Raw genomic sequence first — 20,335 nt, 5'->3', positions numbered from 1 at the left:
ACCTCAACATTTTTATATTTCATTTATTTTATAAAATTAAAAAATCAACTCCACTCACACCAATAAAAATATATTTAATTTTTATTAAATAATAAATTAATGAGATAAAAGTGATTTTTTATAAAAATATTTAGTAATTTATCCCCCATTTTAAATATATATTTTAAAAAATTACCTTCTAAATAATAAAAAATAATTTTAAAATGTTTGAATATTTATAAGAAGACTATTTATTTATTTTAAAAATATTTAGTTAAGAATTACGGAATATATATTTTAAAAAGTTAAAAATTATATTTAAATAATAACAAAAATATGTAGATATATAAATATGGTAAGAAAAAATATTTTTTTTTTAAAATTAATATTAAATTTGAATGGTTCCCGTTTCTATTTATTTAAACTTAATATAACTGGAATAAGTTCATAATCGTTCATTAAAAAAAAAATTAATTATTGAGTTTTTTTTGGATAAAAATTATATAAGAAAAATTAAAATAATTATTTCTTATAAAATAGAACAATTTTAAAACTAAATAAAACAAAATAAATGTGAAAAAATAAAATAAAAGAAAATAAAAAAGGAAAAAGTACAGTTCTCTTGACTTTGTATATACTCCTCTTCAGTCATCAGATCCTATCCCACAGCCCCAAAAAACCCACTCCCTATAATCTGCTCTTCTTTCTCTCTCTCTCTCTCTCTTCTCAAACCCACCTGCATTTCTCTTTCTTCTCTAATGGGGTTTCTTTTTTCGCCCTCTTTTCAAGAATGCCATTGAAGGGGTTTTGAAAATCATCGTTTGGTACTCTCCTCTGTTCTTACTCTGCTTGTTTCTGTGCTGAATGAGCGAAAATTTGTTGGGTTTTCGCCCGTTTTTCTGTGGATTACACTCTTTTTTGGGTTTGTTTTTGTTTTGTGTTCTTGGATCTGTGCTGTTTATGAACTCACTTGCTTGCATTTTCATTTTCACTTCAGGCGTTGAGGGCTTTTCAGATCTGAAGCTTTTGAAGACTTGACGAAGATTCTCTCCTTTTCTTTAAGGATTTGGGTTTATCAGGTGAAATTTCAGACTCCTTTACGGTTTTTCTGAAGAATTTGGGGGTTTTTTCATGTTTTATGGCATCTAGAGATCGATTAGTGTTCTTGCACATGATGTGTTTGTTTAAAGTCCTACGGCTTTTTTTAGTTCGGATTTTGAGTATGTTTTTGGGGTTTTTTTTAGGTGTGTTTGAAAAATCAATTGAACTGCGATGATGATGCAAAAGCCTCCACCAGAGGATTTCTTACTGAAGGAGACCAATCCCCATCTTGGTGGGGGGAAGGTCACTGGTGACAAACTAGCAAGTACCTATGACCTTGTTGAGCAAATGTATTACCTCTATGTTCGGGTCGTGAAGGCGAAAGACTTGCCCGGGAAAGATATCACAGGTAGCTGCGATCCGTATGTGGAGGTTAAGCTTGGGAATTACAAAGGGACGACTCGGCATTTCGAGAAGAAGTCGAATCCCGAATGGAATCAAGTGTTTGCGTTTTCGAAGGATCGGATTCAGGCTTCGGTGCTTGAGGTGACTGTGAAGGATAAGGATCCTGTGAAGGATGATTTCATGGGGAGAGTTCTTTTTGACTTGAATGAGGTTCCGAGAAGGGTACCGCCCGACAGTCCTTTGGCACCACAATGGTATCGGTTGGATGATAGGAAAGGGGACAAGGTGAAAGGGGAGCTGATGTTGGCTGTTTGGATGGGAACACAAGCAGATGAAGCATTTTCCGAGGCTTGGAATTCAGATGCTGCAACTGTGAGCGGAGCCGAAGGGATTGCGAATATTCGGTCTAAGGTTTATCTTTCTCCTAAGCTTTGGTATTTGAGGGTGAATATCATTGAAGCTCAGGATCTGCAGCCGAGCGATAAGGGTAGGTATCCGGAGGTTTTCGCTAAGGCTATACTTGGAAATCAGGCGTTGAGGACTAGAATATCCCAGTCTAGAACTATCAATCCAATGTGGAATGAGGATTTGATGTTTGTGGCAGCTGAACCATTTGAAGAGCCTTTGATTTTGAGTGTGGAGGACCGGGTTGCACCTAACAAGGATGAGGTCTTGGGACGGTGCGCAATTCCGCTGCAGTATATCGATAGGAGATTGGACCATAGAGCTGTGAACACAAGATGGTTCAATCTCGAGAAACATGTCGTTATCGTTGAAGGGGACAAGAAGAAGGAAATCAAGTTTTCGAGTAGGATTCACCTGAGGATATGTTTGGAAGGTGGCTACCATGTTCTGGATGAGTCAACACATTATAGTAGCGATCTTCGACCGACGGCAAAACAGCTCTGGAAGAACAGCATAGGGGTTTTAGAATTGGGGATTCTGAATGCTCAGGGGTTAATGCCGATGAAGATGAAAGACGGACGTGGAACAACCGATGCATACTGTGTTGCCAAGTATGGGCAGAAGTGGGTTCGAACCAGGACGATCATTGACAGTTTCATTCCCCGGTGGAACGAGCAGTACACTTGGGAGGTTTTTGATCCCTGTACCGTCATTACAATTGGCGTTTTCGACAACTGCCATTTGCAGGGTGGGGAGAAGGCTGGAGGATCGAAAGATGCACGAATAGGGAAGGTAAGAATTCGCCTCTCCACGCTTGAAACCGACCGAGTATATACTCATTCATACCCTCTGCTGGTTCTGCACTCGAGCGGGGTGAAGAAGATGGGCGAGATTCATTTGGCCGTGAGGTTTACATGCTCGTCCTTGTTAAACATGCTGCATATGTATTCACATCCCCTCCTCCCCAAAATGCACTATATTCATCCGTTAACAGTGAGCCAGCTCGACAGTCTTCGGCACCAGGCGACTCAGATCGTGTCGATGAGGCTGAGCCGTGCTGAGCCACCGTTGCGAAAAGAGGTTGTCGAGTATATGCTCGATGTCGGCTCCCACATGTGGAGCATGAGAAGAAGCAAGGCGAATTTCTTCAGAATCATGGGAGTTTTCAGTGGACTGATTGCTGTTGGGAAGTGGTTTGATCAGATTTGCAATTGGAGAAACCCAATTACCACTGTTCTTATACACATCTTGTTCATCATCCTTGTCATGTACCCTGAACTCATTCTCCCCACAATTTTCCTCTACCTGTTCCTAATAGGAGTTTGGCACTATAGATGGAGGCCAAGGCACCCTCCTCACATGGACACCCGCCTCTCCCACGCCGACTCCTGTTACCCCGACGAACTCGACGAGGAGTTCGACACCTTCCCTACGTCTCACCCGGCCGATGTTGTGAGAATGAGGTACGATCGGCTGAGGAGCATCGCGGGCAGGATCCAGACGGTAGTCGGGGACCTAGCAACGCAGGGGGAAAGGTTTCAATCTCTACTCAGTTGGCGCGACCCGAGAGCGTCGGCATTGTTTGTGATCTTCTGCCTGGTTGCTGCCATAGTTCTGTATGTTACACCATTCCAAGTTGTGGCGCTTCTGTCGGGGATTTACGTGCTGAGACATCCGAGGTTTCGGTACAAGCTGCCGTCGGTGCCGCTCAACTTCTTCCGGAGGCTGCCAGCCAGAACGGACTGTATGCTATGATTGGTACGCAGAATAAGAAGAAGAAGAAGAAGAAGAAGAAGATGAAGGTTTTGTTTTGTGTAATATGAATGATGGGGGCATTTTTTGGGCATTCAAGAGTTAAAATGTGTATGATGATGATGATGATGATGGCCTTGGCAGTTTCTATTTATGGATTTGTATTATGTTTAGTATCTTTTCAATACAATTTCAAGTGTTTCTCAACTCTTCTTCTTCTTCTTCAACTCTTCCATTTTGTACATAATGGATAAGCGCAAGCGTAAGCGTGTGATATTGTCTACTTTGAGCATAAGCATTTTACACGTTTTATATCAATGGAGATGTATTTTTCACGTAAACCCATGATTATCTTCTTAATTGATCAACGTGGAACTCCTCTCCCAATAATTCTCAATAATCATTCCCTCGAACAAATTACACCATAGAACCTCCCCTGAGGCCTATACAGCTCTCGAACAATCTCCTCTTAATTGAGGCTCGACTCCTTCTCTAGAACTCTCGAACAAAGTGCACCTTTTGTGACTACACCGTTTTAGGTGTTCAAGGTTTCATGAGTTTTAGGTTTATTTTATTTGTGTCTAAATGTTTTTAAATAATTAATTATTTATATTTAAAATTTCAAAATTAAATATATTAATTTAGTTTCTACTAGGTATTTGATATTTTAGTCCTAAAGATTTGATCATTTTATAAATATAGTTTATCATTAATTAATCTAACCATACATTATAACCAATTTCGTATTTTTAAAATTTTTGGACGCCACTAATTTTAACATAAACATCACAAACCTTTATCAACTCATTAATTTTAATAAAATAAAAATTTTGTACAAAAAAAAAATGAAAATTTTATTAGATACAATTTTACAAGTTTACTAGCCTTCATATTTGTGGCTTTCACTTTAAAACGCGTAAAAACAGTGTTTCATTCTCCTTCTCAACTAATGTGGGATATCATAATTCACCCCTCTTAAGGGGCTCAACGTTCTCGCTGACACTCATTTCTTTCTCCAATCGATGTGGGACCCCTGCCAAATCCACCCTCCTTTGGGGCCTAGCGTCCTTACTGACACACCGCCTCATGCCCACCCCCCTTCGGGAGAACAACCTCCTCGCTAACACATAGTCCAGTGTTTAGCTCTGATACCATTTGTAACGGTCCAACCCCAAGCCCACCGCTAGTAGATATTGTCATCTTTGGACTTTTCCTTTCGGACTTCCCCTCAAGGCTTTAAAACGCATCTACTAAAGAAAGGTTCCCACACCCTTATAAAATGACATTTCGTTCTCCTCCCCAACCAACGTGGGATATCATAATATTAATATTATTTATTTATTTAATTAATTATTGAAAGCAGCAGCCAAAATGTGCGCTGTCAATCGGTAAAAAGCAAAGCTAGGTTCCTCATTATTTTAGTGAAAAGGACAAACCTTCCCAATGCATTCTCAGCCTATGCATTTGGACGCTTCCACGTTACCTACCCTAATTTATTATTTATTATTCTACCCACTTTTTTTTATTACCAAAAATAATTAAAATATTTGTTAATTTTTAAAGTTCTCAATTAAAAAAATATCTTTATTAATTTTTTTTCATTAATATATGAATAAAAACCCCGATCTACGTCTCCGTCTCGTATACCAAGCATATAATTGCGACGTTAAATCAACCGTCATGCTACAATTAATGACATAACTATAACACATCAATTTCAATGCTACGAAACATTGAAGGCTAAAACTCAATCACAATAAATGTCATTTAAAATAATTTTTTTTCTTATATTATGCATGAACAGTGATAGGGCACCGACAGTTGGACTATGGAACGTGTCAAGCATACATCGTAAGCTAGTCTACAAGTTCTGTAACGTAGAACTCGGATACTAACTGTATCAACTCTAGACTTCTACTTTGTTAAAGTTGCTACTGTATATATATCATAGGTCTTACATGTTTTTTATAAGGCCTATATGTTGTTAAATGGAAATGCAAACTAACCTATACTAATGGATGCGACGGTGAGGTGTTACAGGTGGTTGATGCGACGGTCTCGGGTAGTGGGTGTTGGGCTGCAGACGCGGGTATTGGGTATTCCATTTACAGATTTGGGTCTCGAAGTGTAGGCTTGGGTCGAATGGATATTTGGGTTGTAGGTCTGGTTATTCGATTTAGATCTAATCCAAGATCCACGGACTTCGTTTTCTTTATCCGATTTGCTCATGAAAATTCGACGTCTTTCTCTCTCTTCCAAACGACGTATGTTTTCATTCTCTGTCGTTCCTCTGTATAGATCTATCTTTTTCCTCTTCCCTATGACTTGTCATCTTGTTTCCACGGCGTTCGTAAGACTTGTAAAACCAATTCTGACGTTACCTTTCTTTTTTTTTTATTATCCCATAACATCACACTCTGTCAACAGCCAAGAAAATTCTATAGATACTGAGTGTAAACATCTTACCTTGAGTAACCTCAGAGTCACTGACGCCTCGTGTTTTTCTCGTCATGTGTTAGATCCAATTCTTCCCTTCTCACCGACGATGTATCTCTGCAAAGGCTCTGGAGGTCGGGAGGACCATGATTTAGTTGGGACACGAGAATTTCGACATTCGTCGAAATTCTCGAGTTTTAATCAAACAATCTAATTATTCGATAGTAATTTTTTAAACAAATAAACAAATACATACGCCTTTTAACATGTGTGAAATAACTTTATTAGTGGTATTAAAACAAAAATCTTAATTGATTGTATAAATGTTACGAACCACGATCTTCCAAGATGGTGTGATATATATATACATACATACATATATACATACATACATATATATACACCTACATACATACATACATATATATATATATATATATATATATATATATATATATATATATATATATAAATATAAATTGGAGGTGCCTCCATAATTGAAATATTAAAAAGACAAACATTTCTCAGGGAGAATCTTCAAATAATGGCTAAAAAAACACTACATTAACAAAACAGAAAATTGCAACTATAATTCAAATAATTGAATTCCTATGAATGATAAATTAATTAAATTATTACTTTCTCTTAAAAAAAAAAAAAAAAACTTTAAAATTTTCAAAAGTTCGAGTAATACACATTTGTTCAAAATTACAATTACAGGCAGGGTTTAAAAAATACTCTTAAAATTTAAAAATCAGTATTGACACTCTCTACGTTTATAAAAAAAACTTCAATTTTTTTTTTTACCATTTATCTGTCGGTAACAACAAAAAATTGAAGTGAGATTGAGAGGAGTAATTTGAATGAGATGGGAAGGGAGGTCCTTTGATAGGACTCGATTTCATTGATTCCCGGAGTTGGTTGGGATTTTTGTGGATGAAATTGAATTCACCTCCTCCTCTGTAGCAACTAAATTCAAATTTCTATTATTAGCTTCAACCTCCTCCCTTAAACTGAATTCTACAGAAATCAGTTTAGGACTTCACTTCATCTTCTTGATATACATCTTGGATTCTGCACATCCCCATCTTTCTTCTAAGCTTCTCGAACAATGGTTGTTTCAAGGGTTTTGTGAATAGGTCTGCGATTTGTTCATCACTTCGGCAAAAGTTGAGTTCAATAATGCCTTCTTTACACAAATCACGCAAGAAATGAAATCGAACATCGATGTGCTTACTCCTTCCATGCAACACAGGATTTTTGGACAACTTAATAGTTGACATATTATCACAAAATATAACCGTCGTACCTGGTTGCTTCTAATTAAGAATTTCAAGCATTTTTCTTAACCAAATTGCTTGGCACGAGCATGCTGCTGCTGCCACAAATTCTGCTTCTGTAGTTGAGAGTGTTACAATAGGTTGCTTCTTTGAAGACCAACAAATAGCTCCTGAACTCATCATGAAAATACAAGTACTTTTACGATCATCTATATCACCTGCATAGTCGCTATTTGTATAGCCAACCATCTTCGGATCATCTCCTTTCTTGTAGAATACCCCCAAATCAAAAGTTCCTCTCACATAACGAAGTATCCTTCTTACTGCATTGAGATGTTTTTCCCACAATTTGTTTGAAGTACCTATTATCAACCTCTCGCCCTTCAATATCCTTGTGCAACTTCAAACCCAATTTTGATGGAGTTCCAAATGTGCTCTCATCCAATTTAAATCTTTCAAGTAATTCTTGAGCATATTTCTTCTGACAAATAAAGTTACATGTGGGAGTTTGAGTAACTTCTACTCCAAGAAAATATCTCATCAAACCAAGATCTGTCATTTCAAATTCCTTCATCATACTCTTCTTAAAAAATTCAAACATTTCTTCATTATTGCTAGTAAATATTAAATCATCAACATATAAGCAAATAATGATAATATTACCTCCCTTTTCAGTTTTCACATACAATGTATGTTCGTACAGGCATTTAGTGAATCCCATCTTTTCAAAATGAGAATCAATGCGACTGTACCATGCCCTCGGAGCTTGCTTCAAACCGTACATATACCTCTTCTTGAAGCTCTCCATGTAAGAAGGCCGATTTCACATCAAGTTGATAAATAGGCCAAGATTTCTGTGCTGCAATAGAAATTATGAGCTTGATAGTATCTTGATGTGTCACTGGTGAAAATACCTCCTTATAATCAATTCCGTACTTCTGCTTGTATCCTTTTGCAACGAGTCACGCCTTGTACTTATCCACCTCACCGTTTTCATTCAACTTGGTTTTGAAAACCCATTTTACTCCGATTGTTTTCTGCCCTCTAGAAAGATCAGTGAGCTCCCAAGTTTTGTTTTTCTCTATGGATTTGATTTCACTGTCCATAGTTTCCTTCCATTTCTTCTCCTTTACCGCTTCTTCATAGACAATTGGACCACTATCCATAAAGAATGCAAAATAACTGCTATCACTTGATTCATAGTCCATCTCATAATCAATCATCCAATTTGGTCTCTTTCTTGTTTTTGGATTTCTTTGATTATGATCATGATCTTCTTCTACTGGTTCTTCTTGTTGAGCTTGTGATGAGCTCTCTCCATGCTCATAGTGAGGTTGAATAGGGACTTCAGTTTGTTCTTCTTCAAGATCTACAGGAATCTGCTGATTCACAGTGATATTTTCTTCCCATGTCCAAGTCTTCTTTTTGTCAAAGACTACATCACGACTTACCACCACTTTCTTTGTCAAGGGATCATAGAGCTTGTACGCCTTAGAGGCCTCGCTTACTCCAAGGAACACACACTTCAAACTCTTGTCCTCAAGTTTCTTCCTTTTCTCATCAAGAACGTGCGCATATGCTATGCACCCAAAGATTCTAAAGTGGTCTACTGCAGGTTTTCTTCCGCTCCATGCTTCTTGTGGAGTCATATCTCTAACAAAAAACTTCGAACCATGTTGAGAATGGTCCTGTTTTTTCTTTCGGCCACACCATTTTGTTGTGGTGTATATGCTGTTGTTAACTGCTTCCTTATGCCCTTCTCTTCACAAAATTTAATAAACTCGTTCGAGCATAACTCTCCACCTCTGTCAGTTCTTAAAGCCTTGACTCTTTTTCCAGTTTCGGTACAAATTTTTTTGAAGCAATCAAAGGCTTCTGATTTGGCGTGCAAGAAATAAGTTCATGTTTTTCGATTAAAATCATCGATGAGGGTCATGAAATATTTCTTGTCACCATTTGATGCTGGAGAGATGGGACCACATATGTCTGAATGAATCAACTCCAAAATTGCTTGAGCTCTTCTTGATTTTCCGGATGGAAAAGAATTTCTTTCATGTTTTGCTACTACACAACTCTCGCAAATTTCTGTTGGAGGAGTAATATCTGGCAACCCAGTTACCATCTTCTTTGTAGACAACGTCTTTAATCCTTTGAAGTGTAGATGACCATACCTAAAATACCAAAGCCAGGTGGTATCTTCTTTCTTCACCATCAAACTTTTGGCAACGATATTTAACGTCAACGGATATAGACGGTTGGTGGTCATCTTCATCTTAGTAATCAATCCTCTTTGGAGTCATAAATTTCACATTCATCATTTTGGAATGTGATCACATACCCCTTTTCTTGTAAGGGTCCGATACTAAGTAAGTTGACCTTCAGATCAGGAATGTAGAATACATTAGAAATAGACTCTACAAAGCCATTTCTAGTCTTGATATCTACCGTTCCTTTCCGTATCACTTGGATAGTTGAATTGTTGCCAAGAGAAACCGTAGTATGAAAATTTTCATCCAAAGTTGAGAAGAATTCCTTACCACCTGTCATATGGTTGCTGCATCCAGAGTCTACGACCCATACACCTTGATCTGCAACCTTCATAGCATGGAATGACATTAACAATGTTTCTTCTTCTCTTCTCTCCACAAAATTGGATTGATCTCTTTTCTCCTTTTGGAACCTAGTATAACATTCATTTTTGTAATGTCCAAGGCGTCCACATCTGTAGCATTCCACCTTAGACTTGTCAAAGTGTCTCCTTTGTTGTCATAATCGTTTCTGACTAGATCTGCTGACCTGCCAACATCTCCACTTCTTTCTTGACTGCCTCTCCCACGACCTCTGCTTCTTCTTTGCCCTCTACCTCTAGGGCTTGAAGTTTCACCTGGTGTGGATATCTTTAAGGCTGTCATCTCCTCTATTGCACTTGTATGATTGAGTCTCTATTCATGTACTAATAGGGAGCTTTGGAGTTCATCTATTTGCATCTCCTCGAAATTGTTTGCTTCTTCGATAGAACATACAATGTAATCGAACTTTGGAGTTAGTGATTGCAAAATCTTTTCTACGACCGCAACATCCGTGATTGAATCACCATGCATCCTCATTTTAGTTGCAAGACTTGTAACCTTGCCAATATAATCATTCACCTTTTCTTCCTTTTGCATTTGGAGAATTTCAAATTCTCTTCTGACGGCTTGTAGTTGAGCACGTTTTACTCTCGTTGAGCCTTGATACTTTCTCCTCATAAAATCCCAATTCCTTGGATGTCTTCTTCTGAAGCATTGTTTACAAGATAGTCCTATCAATGGATTGAAATAAATAGTTCTTGACCTTCAGGTCCTTCAACTTCGATGCTGCCAACAGTTGTTGTTGACCAGCTGAGAGTACCTCGCCTTCATTTGGCTCTTCATAACCCGTCTCCAACATATCAAAAAACTATTTTTTAATATTACTTTTAAAAATTACTTATTATTAGCTTCAACACTATTGACCAGCTAGATGAAACTGTTGACCAGCTAGATGAAATTGAATTCTCCTCGTTCTCCGTGCTAACTAAATTCAAATTTCTATTATTAGCTTCAACACTATCCACATCTCATAGATTATCTTTAAACCTTTTAATATTACTTTTAAAATTACTTATTATTTTTTTTTAAAGTATGGTACTAACGACGAGTGTATTTTTTTTTAAAAAAAAGTTTAAAGATGATTTTGAAATTTTTTTTAAAAAAAAATCAAACGTTTGAAAAGTCATTGTTATTTTAAAGTTGAAGGGTAATTTTTAAACCCTTTTGAAAATTCAAGGGTGAACAAAATGTTAATGGTAATGATATTTTTAGATTTTTTTTTTTTTTTTTTTTTAAATTCGAGGGATTATTGAAACTTTTCAAACTATATTTTTATTAATTTAGCATTTTAAAAACCATAAACAAATTGGGGCATAGTAGTTGGGCTTAGGAATAAGAGAAAAATTGTCATAATCGTGGACCACTTTGGGCTTGGGCCCAAAATATTATGACCATTATGACCCAATTTGACATACTTGATTGGATGGCCACGATGAAAACACTTCACATTATTTAAGATTTACCTAAATCCAAATTTTTTAAGAATGTGAAGAGCCTATAATATTAATCTATGTCAGAGTTGGCCGGTGCAAAGATCATCATTGATATCGGGAGTTCGAAAGGAGAAAAGACGAAGATAGAGTGAAAGAAAGGAGCAAAGATGCTCTACCGAGTTCTCAAGGCTTCAAAGAAAAGACTTAACGGAGTAATCCCTTATCTCATATCATAAATGCTACGAGGCGCGAGAATCGAAATGTACCACTAGGTTGCCTTCTCCTGAATCATATGATGACCCTAAACAAGAAAAAATTGCTTTTGATGTGAGATTCGCAGGATTTGATTTGAGTTGTTAAAAAACTCGAGAACTTGAAAATTTTGATCAACTAAGCATAGTCCCTATGGTTTAGGTTGAGTTATAAACTAACTTGAGTTGAGTTAGATTCAATAAATAAAAAGTTGATGCATTTCTTTAGTTCATGGTCCCACTAGATTGGGTTGAACGCACCAGCTACATGGACCCCTTCCTTTATGTTGTTGCCCGTGCTTTCCCGGGCCAAGCCGAAATTCTTTGTGAGAAAGGGCAGACAAAGCCCAAAGACTGCTATCCTACCTAATAGGCCAAGAATTCCAATCTCGATATCCTTCTCCCCGGTCACATTCAGTATCCTTGGTTGAAAAAGGGATTGGATAAGGCCCACACGAACCTAACACAAATTAATATACTAATATTTATTTAATATTATAATTATTATTTATTCTCTAAATAACTCTTAAAAAATAATTTTTAACTCCGTAAAAGATAATTTTTCAAAATATAAATGGTAAATTTTAACAAAATGTTTTAAAAAATAAATAAATAGAAGTTTTATGAACGGATATTTTACGTTTATACAAAATAAAATTTTAAATAAATGACCCGAACAAAAAAAGATTATATTACTTAAAAAAATGGAAAAAAAATGGTTTATTATTTTTCTAACTAACCCTTCATTTCACCTTATATTATTTTTAGCCACTTTTCAAAAGAGCCCTTTAAAGTTACGTGAATTTTCCAAAAAGTCCCTTCAATTGTCCGGCCTTCATTTTCCATTTCCGCAGTCTGTTCTGCTCTGCTTGGTATTCCAATGGAAGACGACGAAGGGGAACTGCTCCTATGGAAGTCGGATTCAGCACCTCAATCCATGGTCTCAGTCACCGTCGGCAGAGTTATGGCCACCTTACTCGCGGCTCGCCCAAAGAAGCTTCACGACGCCGTTTCCGGTCTCTCACCCGACCACCGCCACGGAGCTTCACTAGGTTCTTCTCTCATTTCACTCGCGAGTTGTATTCCTCTTCATTTGTTTCATTTTTAGTATACTTTAATGTATTGCACCGGTTCTACAGATTCTTTGGATCAATCTCTCTGGTTTCTGCATAAGTATGTCAGGGACGCTGTTCAAAACCATGCTTCTTTAGATGAAATCCTCGTTCCAATGATTGAACATGTAATCTCATTCATCTTTTTTTTCTATGTTTGTAAATAAAATATGCGACTCAGTCTGTAAAAATTTTAAGCATAATCGTGCAGACGTTGAGATTCAAGGATAAGAACTGGAAGCGAGGGGGCCAAGTTATGGTGCTTCTTAACTGGCTGTTCCTTGACGAGCTTACTTTTCAATCGCTTATCAAAAATCTTGCTGATATTATTGTGAGAAAGGATGATCGCTATGTCGCCCTTGGCTGGTGTATCCTTGTTCGCAGTCTTGTGGAGTTCGAGTCTGTCCCTAATGAACTTTCATTGAACGGTGCGCATTAAAATTTCTATGTGTATTCATAAACTAACACGCCGTTAATAATGTCCTCTATTTGGTATCGTCTTCATTTTTGTTGCTATTTATTTTCTTTTTGGATAGGGTTAAGGGAGAGATTCAAGGATATGTTGAAGGTATTCTCTTCGTGCATTCCACGCCTGACATGTATTTTAAGTAAAGGAAGGTAAATTCCTTCTCATAGTCTTACCAAGGCTGTCAGCCCCTGCTTTTCATGTTTATTTGTCCATTTTGGTTTTATATTTTTGGATTGCGCGTAAACAGGCTGATGCTTCAATGCATACCATATTTTGTCATTAATATGTTGTCATACTATTTTTCAAGACAAATCATCCCTTTACTTCTCGCTCGATGTGTGTTGAGATATAATATTTGGATAATATATTAGTTATGGAATATATCTTAGATATAATATCTTAATATTTTTTCCTTTATGATTTGATTTGTAGTATATTTTATTTTATTCTCAATATTTAATTAGTTTATATTTTAGGTGTTAGTTGGTAGCTTGTATCCTATGTAAAGGTTATGAATATTAATGAGGAGACATACCTTCGATCCCAATTCTATTTCTCATTCTTAACAATGTGGAAGTGGGTTATCTACTTTTGTTTGCGTTCTCACAAATCATCCCATATTTGTTTTTACATCTCACATATGATTTGATTTTGCAGTATTCTACAGGAAGGGTTTGAGTTACCTTCTCGCCTTTCGGTTTGTGCTGCCGATTGTGTAGTATCCCTTACTAATGCACTGACTAGAAAGGCTGAGGCTCAAACTAGGCAGAAAAGATTAAATGCAAGTTCATCATATCAGCAAGTTACTTTATTTTCAAATGCTGTTGATGACCAGCGAGAGAAACCAATTAGTAGTTCTTCAAAAGACTCAAACTTGGACATGGAATATTTACTCTGGGATCAATTGAAGGATCTCTTGATTTTAGTACAGAGGCTTCTTGCAGTATGTTTCTGTTTGCATGTTCTCTTCTTCTGTTTTGCATGGTACGATTTTAATTTATGACATGTTAGTTGGAACACATGCTTGCTGTTTTTATTCCTGTTAGCGATGGCTCTTCTGCAGAAAAAAACTAAAAAACATATGCAAAAATTATGCATGTCCTGACAAGTGCATTTACACTTCTCATGTGTATTTTTATACTTTTTTAGGTCAAAATGTAGTATATTTCAATTTCTTTAAGTGTCTAATTTAATGTGGTTGGGAACTCTAGCATGAATAATTTGGTATCTAACACTAACAGTGGACGTTGACTCCAGAGGTGAGTTGATTTAATTGTACTGATATACTTCCTTTGCACTCTAGTGGAGCATGAAAAGTCGGCCATTGCATGCAAAAGGTTTAGAGCAAGTGCTTAAATGGTTGCAAGAGATAAATGTGCATTATGGTAGCTTCCGAAATGAGGCAGGTCCTACACCCAGTAAATTATTCAAAGCATATCTTATTTGATCACTTAATGCTCTATGTTAAATTATTGGTTTGGTTTGCCATAGGGAAGGAAAAAGCAAAGATTTCCCAAACTGGAGCATTGCTACTTTCTTCTTGTTGGAGGCACTACAGCATCTTATTATTTTTGGATGATTGCCGATTTTCTCAGCATTATGAAGAATGGTTGAACCAGTACTTGTCAGGCATTCAGGTTGAGTATTCTAAATCTAGTTTTGATGATTTACGTTAAGATACTTATAAGATTTTAATTTTAGGTAGTGCAGTTTGTTTGTAGTTCAAAAATTGGATTTCCTATCCAGGGGTTACTTTATTTTGTATGTTTGCCTCAAGTGTTTTTCCTTTCTTGTCTGCTTGGTTTTGTATGTAAATATCATGTAAATCTGTGAATTTTTTTTCTTTTATTTGGAGAAGAAATGTAAAAGTTTATTTCTTCATGGATCAGAGTTCATCTGATATTTCTTAGTCTTGTCCTGATAGTTGATGGTTCCTCATTTCTACCACTGTTATTGGTAGTAACTGACACTATGGTGTATATCCCCTTCTGTAATTTTCTTCACCATGTTAGATAGAACATGGTGAAAGTGAATCCTATAACAATTGAGCCAATCAAGTCCAAGGCATTAGATAAATTTGAAATTAAAAGCACAGAACCAGGCATCAAGTACCCAAATAAATTATACTTAGTTATAGTTATGATCTAACTATTACGGGGTTTAGGGTTGGTACCTTTGTTCAGGATTCTATCCTTCGCTACTTCTGTTGAAATGTCTGATTCGTTGTTCTTGGAGATTATGAGCAGTTGTAGGCAAGCCTTCAGACGTTATAGCATACTGAATAATGGGGCAGTGATGCATCTGTCCTACCCTCTTGAGATGTTAATTTGACTATTACTGCTTACTTGTGACATGAGGCTATTCTAAGAGCATCAAAGATTATAGCATTTATTGAATTTGAATTCTGGCCTTCTGAATTTTATATGTAATTTTCTTTCTCAGTATTATTCAGGGCACCACACTGGGGAAAGTGTCGGAAATAAGGATGGTAGAGAGACCATTATTTTTTTCCTGAATTGTTTATGCCTTCTATTGGGCCGGCTTGACAGCAAAAAATTTGAAAGTACAGTATCAGAATATGGATCTCAGATTTCTCAGGTTCTGCTATTGCAGGTAGTTATGCATTTAAACATTTTAATCTGCAATTATAATACCTGAAGAATGACATAGAGACTTTCAACTTTCAATTAAATGCATGCTCAACTGTCAACTCTTTCAAAGAAAGTTCTATAGTATTCTAGCGCCTTGTATAAGCTGCTGTAATTGTATGGTTAGTTTGTAACCAGCATGGATTAAAATATTGGCGATGCCAAAACTCACCTATTGACAATGACATGAAGATTCTCCCTTCATATTGCGATATTATCACCGATATTTTAAAAATTTCGATGATATATCAAACATTGGCCACATCTTGCTTATAATTTTGATATCTACTTAATGCCCCATAGGCATGTTCAGCTTCTTGACTGCACCGTTAAAAAGTTAAAAGAGTTAATTGTTAGAGCTTTTATTTCCATAATCAGCCATAAGAAATTAGAGACATTACAATCAAATAGAGATCAACCATGAAAACATTTAAAGAACAATAGACAGTTCCAAGAGCCTTGTCGTCTGAAAATCAAAAGAACACAATGAGAGCTTGCAAACCAATGTTGAAACAAAGAAGGAAGACATCACAAACCACTAATAATTAAAGACATCGACAAAGGGCTGACTTCTTGCAAAACCAATATCCTCTCACTGGTTTGTAAATTTTATACTGATGATAGTCCTGGAACCCCAACATAAAATTACCAAATTATCATAGATTCACATGCTGACTATGCCATGGTGTAGAAGACAACCAAAAATTTCCAAATTGATCTGTGATATATGTACATATAATCCATCGTGCCATCAACTTTTCTTGCTTGCCTCTGCCAAACGTCAATTTGTCTTACTTTCTCAAACGGCTCATCATTCTAATATTCTCATGTTGTGTTGAGTGATCAAATACAAAAGTTAGTCAACAACTAATAATAACTAATAAACCAAGCAGAATACATAAGATTGGTAGGATCATTTTTTATTGCTGTCCTTTCATCTGCATTCAGGACATTTACCCCAGAATCAACCCGAATGATTTCTGCAAACAGCTAAGTTACATCACTTATCCAAAAACATGGAGACCTTCAACTGAAGCTTTTGAAAACTTTTTTCTTTTAGAATCATTAGAGAAATTTCACGCATCTCAAGGTCAAAAGTTTCAATCAGAGAGGCTAATTTGTAAGCTTTGAGGAGGGAGGAGGATGAGGAATTTGTTTGTCACATTCTTGAAATATAAGACTTCAAAATCAATATCATCAATCTTATTTTCCATAGGCTGTGAGATTGATTCCATACTTCTGAAATCAGAATCTTTGTTAGAATGTAAAGGAGATTAAGAAGGTGAGATGTCTTTTTGTCGAATGAATGTCTCCTTTAGTGAAGAAAAACTTGGATTTGCTGAAGATAATTTTTAGCTGGTTGGAAGATGTAGACAAAAAATTCCTTGCTTTTAGTTGAAACCTTCAATGAGGAGTCAAGATCTGAAGTACTTATTGCAATTCTAAATTATCTTGCTATTGTTCATATTAATTTTAGAGAGGTATATATCTTTTATAATACCGGCTAACTAATACATACTACCCCTTCTTTAATTTCTCCTTGATATTATGATTTGTCCTATCATAGTGGATAAGATTATGTGCTATATTGATAGCTGATTTGTTGTCACGGTACAACTTTACTGAACCTTCTCTCTTAATCAGCAAGTCATCAAGGATTATTTTCAACCATAAGAGTTGACGTAGCCCTTGTGTAGTAGCTCAAAATTCTTATTCAGTCGATTACCTAACCAATGCATTTTACTTTTTAGTCCCCCATGTTACCAAATTACCTCCTACAAAAGTACAATATCACGTAGTAGATTTTTTGTCCACTATTGATCGAGCATATTAAGCGTTGATGTAAGCTTCCGATGCAAGGGAATTATTCTGTTTGGACAAAATTCCTTTTTTGGACGTTCCTTTCAGGTAACGTAACACTCTATATGCTGCCTCAAGATGAGTTTCTTGCAGATCATGCATAAATTGGCTAATTACACTCACGGAATACGTTGTCTGATCGAGTGTGAGCCAGATACATAAGCTTCTCCACTAACCTCTAGTACATTTCTCTGTTCACCACTAGTTATGCTTTTGACTCTCCCAATTTCTAATGTGGATCCATTGATGTGGGTGCAGGTTTACATATGTTTTTCTCTGTTTCCATCAATAAATCCATCACATATTTCTGTTTGAGTATGCGACTTCAATACCAAGTACTTCAGCCTTCCAAGTTTTTTGATCTCAAATTCTTTCATCAATTTCCTATATAAGTTCATTTTTTTCTTCATCTTATCTCCGATGGCTAATTTTATCTACATACACTAGAAGCATTGTTACTCCCCTTGATTTTGAGTGCTGGATAAAGAGTGTGATCTCCTTGACCTCACTTATGTCCAGTCTTTCATGATGTGAATCTTGCAAACCACGCCCTTGGTCATTGTTTAAATCCATATTGGACCTTTCTCAATTTGCATACTTTCCTTCTTGAACTTTCAAATTCTGTAGGAATGCTCTTGTAGATTTCCTTGTCTAGATTACCATGAAGGAATGCATTTTTAACATCATACTATAGAGCTGCCAATTTAAGTTGGTAGCCAAGGATAACAATATTCTTACGGTGTTCATATTTGCAATTGAGGCGAATGTCTCTGGGTAATCTATGCTGTAAGTTTGATTCTATCCCTTAGCTACTAATCTTACCTTGGATCTTAACTTCTTATTTACAGTGTAGTCAGCAAGGATTGTGTCAGGAAGTCATAAATATAACAGGGTGCACTTGGTAGTTGAATTTTTTAAATAGGGACCATCCTGTCTTTCTAGTTACTCTTAACTGTTTTTTTTTTTTTTGAAAAATGAATAGTTAAAAAAGTTTTCATTGGCAAATGTGAAAGAGTACAGAGGGACATAGAAAAAAACAGTCCCCTCAACCAAGGGGCATACAAGAAAACGAGGCCAAACAAGAAGACATACAAAACAACCATACAAATAAGAGCTCCCATCTAAGATAGGCCTAAAGGATGGATCAAGAAATTATTTTACTGGTTTCCACTCTGGAAATTGCATAAGAGACGCCAATTAGGATGAAAAAGTATCTTCTTTGGTTTCTTGAGTTTCTAGACTAGAAGTTACCAATCGCTTCGTTGTATGATGCATAGATCGTATACTGATTACTTTGCTTCAGTTTTTCTATAGTAAGAAACAAAACTTTTTATTGAAGAAATGAAAAGATACTATTGCTTAAAAGACAAAACAACACAAAGCAAAAAAAAAAAAAAAAAAAAAAAAAAAAAAAAAAGACTTATTTTACTTTAATATTGTGTTTATGCTTTCTTGCTTACGTTTTTCTTTATGTGTTCTGTTTTTAAGTTCCATAGTACAGATGAAGATGTTATTACCGAGGTTGTTAGCATATTTAAGGCGGTTTTTCTCAATCCAAAACTTTCTTCTGGAGACAGCATCACTGACATTAGGCAGCTGGACGTTGTGATGCCATCATTACTTAACCTTCTAGATGAGCGGGATGTCACAGCTAGAGCTGTCATCATTCTCATTGCTGAATCTTGTTTAATGTAATCTCTCTCTCCTCTATGATTAAGGAGTTCATTATCTCTTTTGGTTTCACTTTGACTTGCTGGGGTTTGTCAGGAGCAGAGATAATGATCAGTTCCTTTTGGAAGTCTTCAAGCGATTTGATTCTGATAGTATCGTTCAGAGAAGGAATGCTATTGATGTGATATCTGAAATTGTTCAGATGTCATCAAATAAAAGAAATTTACTTACTCAGTCAGCATGGTAATATGCACAAGCTTTGCCTTAATTTTCATTTTTCCTAGATTAGATATTTAGTGCTGTAATAACTTTTTCTGTCGTTAATTACTGCAGGCAAGATATAGCTAAACAATTAATCAAGTGCCTGGAAGATGAAGAAATTCTAATTCGTAAACAGGCTGCTGATTTGCTTCCTTGCATTGGTTAGTTTTGATGTTTGCTGTAACGCCCTTAATTTTTCTTAACCTAATTAGTTTTTCTTAACTTAATTAGTGATGTTACCTTGTATTCATAAGATATAATGCGGAAGCTCATATAAAATAACTTTGAAATAACGGCATGGTCTAACCTATATAGAAAAATTAAATGCAAACGTTTACTATTCAAGATAAAATTCAAACAAAACATCTACCGTCCTATAAAGCCCCCATTCCAACTTCCTTGGTCTTCACAACATCCACTGTCAACCGTGCATGGGAGCCTTGCCTTTACTTGAAAAATAGGGTAGCACGTGGCTTGAGTATTTTAAGATACTCAATAAGTCACCCCACGGTTGGGGTTAGGTATACAATACACATACAAAATACATGCAAAATACGTGTAAAACACGTGTAAAACATGAGTGGGACTTGTCTTTCATTTACCTTACATGGCCTTAGGCTCCTTTCTTATCCGGGCAGGGTGGATGTGTAGTACTTCTCCACACACGGCCCACATACGCGTTCATGGGCCTACTATTAGGAT

At 36.2% G+C, this 20,335-nt stretch overlaps 2 protein-coding genes across 2 annotated transcripts in view; both read left to right on the top strand.

Annotated features, from left to right (window-relative positions):
- The first annotated feature begins 632 nt into the window (after window positions 1-632).
- Window positions 633-3,789, top strand: LOC111435514 (FT-interacting protein 1-like). Its single transcript, XM_023072896.1, has 3 exons — window positions 633-803; window positions 977-1,058; window positions 1,224-3,789. Exon 3 carries the CDS (start codon window positions 1,252-1,254, stop codon window positions 3,583-3,585), a length of 2,334 nt encoding a protein of 777 aa, XP_022928664.1. The 5' UTR covers window positions 633-803; window positions 977-1,058; window positions 1,224-1,251; the 3' UTR covers window positions 3,586-3,789.
- Window positions 3,790-12,422: 8,633 nt separating this feature from the next.
- The window catches only part of LOC111435467, a 33,703-nt gene continuing 25,790 nt past the window's right edge, over window positions 12,423-20,335 (top strand). The window contains exons 1-11 of the mRNA XM_023072840.1: window positions 12,423-12,664; window positions 12,752-12,852; window positions 12,936-13,152; window positions 13,261-13,342; window positions 13,851-14,136; window positions 14,497-14,599; window positions 14,685-14,830; window positions 15,636-15,806; window positions 19,190-19,392; window positions 19,469-19,615; window positions 19,706-19,794. Of these exons, the coding sequence (XP_022928608.1) occupies window positions 12,493-12,664; window positions 12,752-12,852; window positions 12,936-13,152; window positions 13,261-13,342; window positions 13,851-14,136; window positions 14,497-14,599; window positions 14,685-14,830; window positions 15,636-15,806; window positions 19,190-19,392; window positions 19,469-19,615; window positions 19,706-19,794 (1,717 nt within the window). The 5' untranslated portion in view covers window positions 12,423-12,492. The remainder of the gene's footprint in view (window positions 12,665-12,751; window positions 12,853-12,935; window positions 13,153-13,260; window positions 13,343-13,850; window positions 14,137-14,496; window positions 14,600-14,684; window positions 14,831-15,635; window positions 15,807-19,189; window positions 19,393-19,468; window positions 19,616-19,705; window positions 19,795-20,335) is intronic.

This window comes from Cucurbita moschata, unplaced genomic scaffold, assembly GCF_002738365.1.
Source record: "Cucurbita moschata cultivar Rifu unplaced genomic scaffold, Cmos_1.0 Cmo_Scf00049, whole genome shotgun sequence".
Classification (NCBI taxonomy): domain Eukaryota; kingdom Viridiplantae; phylum Streptophyta; class Magnoliopsida; order Cucurbitales; family Cucurbitaceae; genus Cucurbita; species Cucurbita moschata.
The sequence above is the reverse complement of the archived record's forward strand: the minus strand, read 5'-3'. Positions and strand labels throughout refer to the sequence as shown.

Excerpts from the sequence above, each read along its gene's own strand:
- LOC111435514 (XM_023072896.1), top strand. The coding sequence starts at position 1,252 with ATGATGATGCAAAAGCCTCCACCAGAGGATTTCTTACTGAAGGAGACC.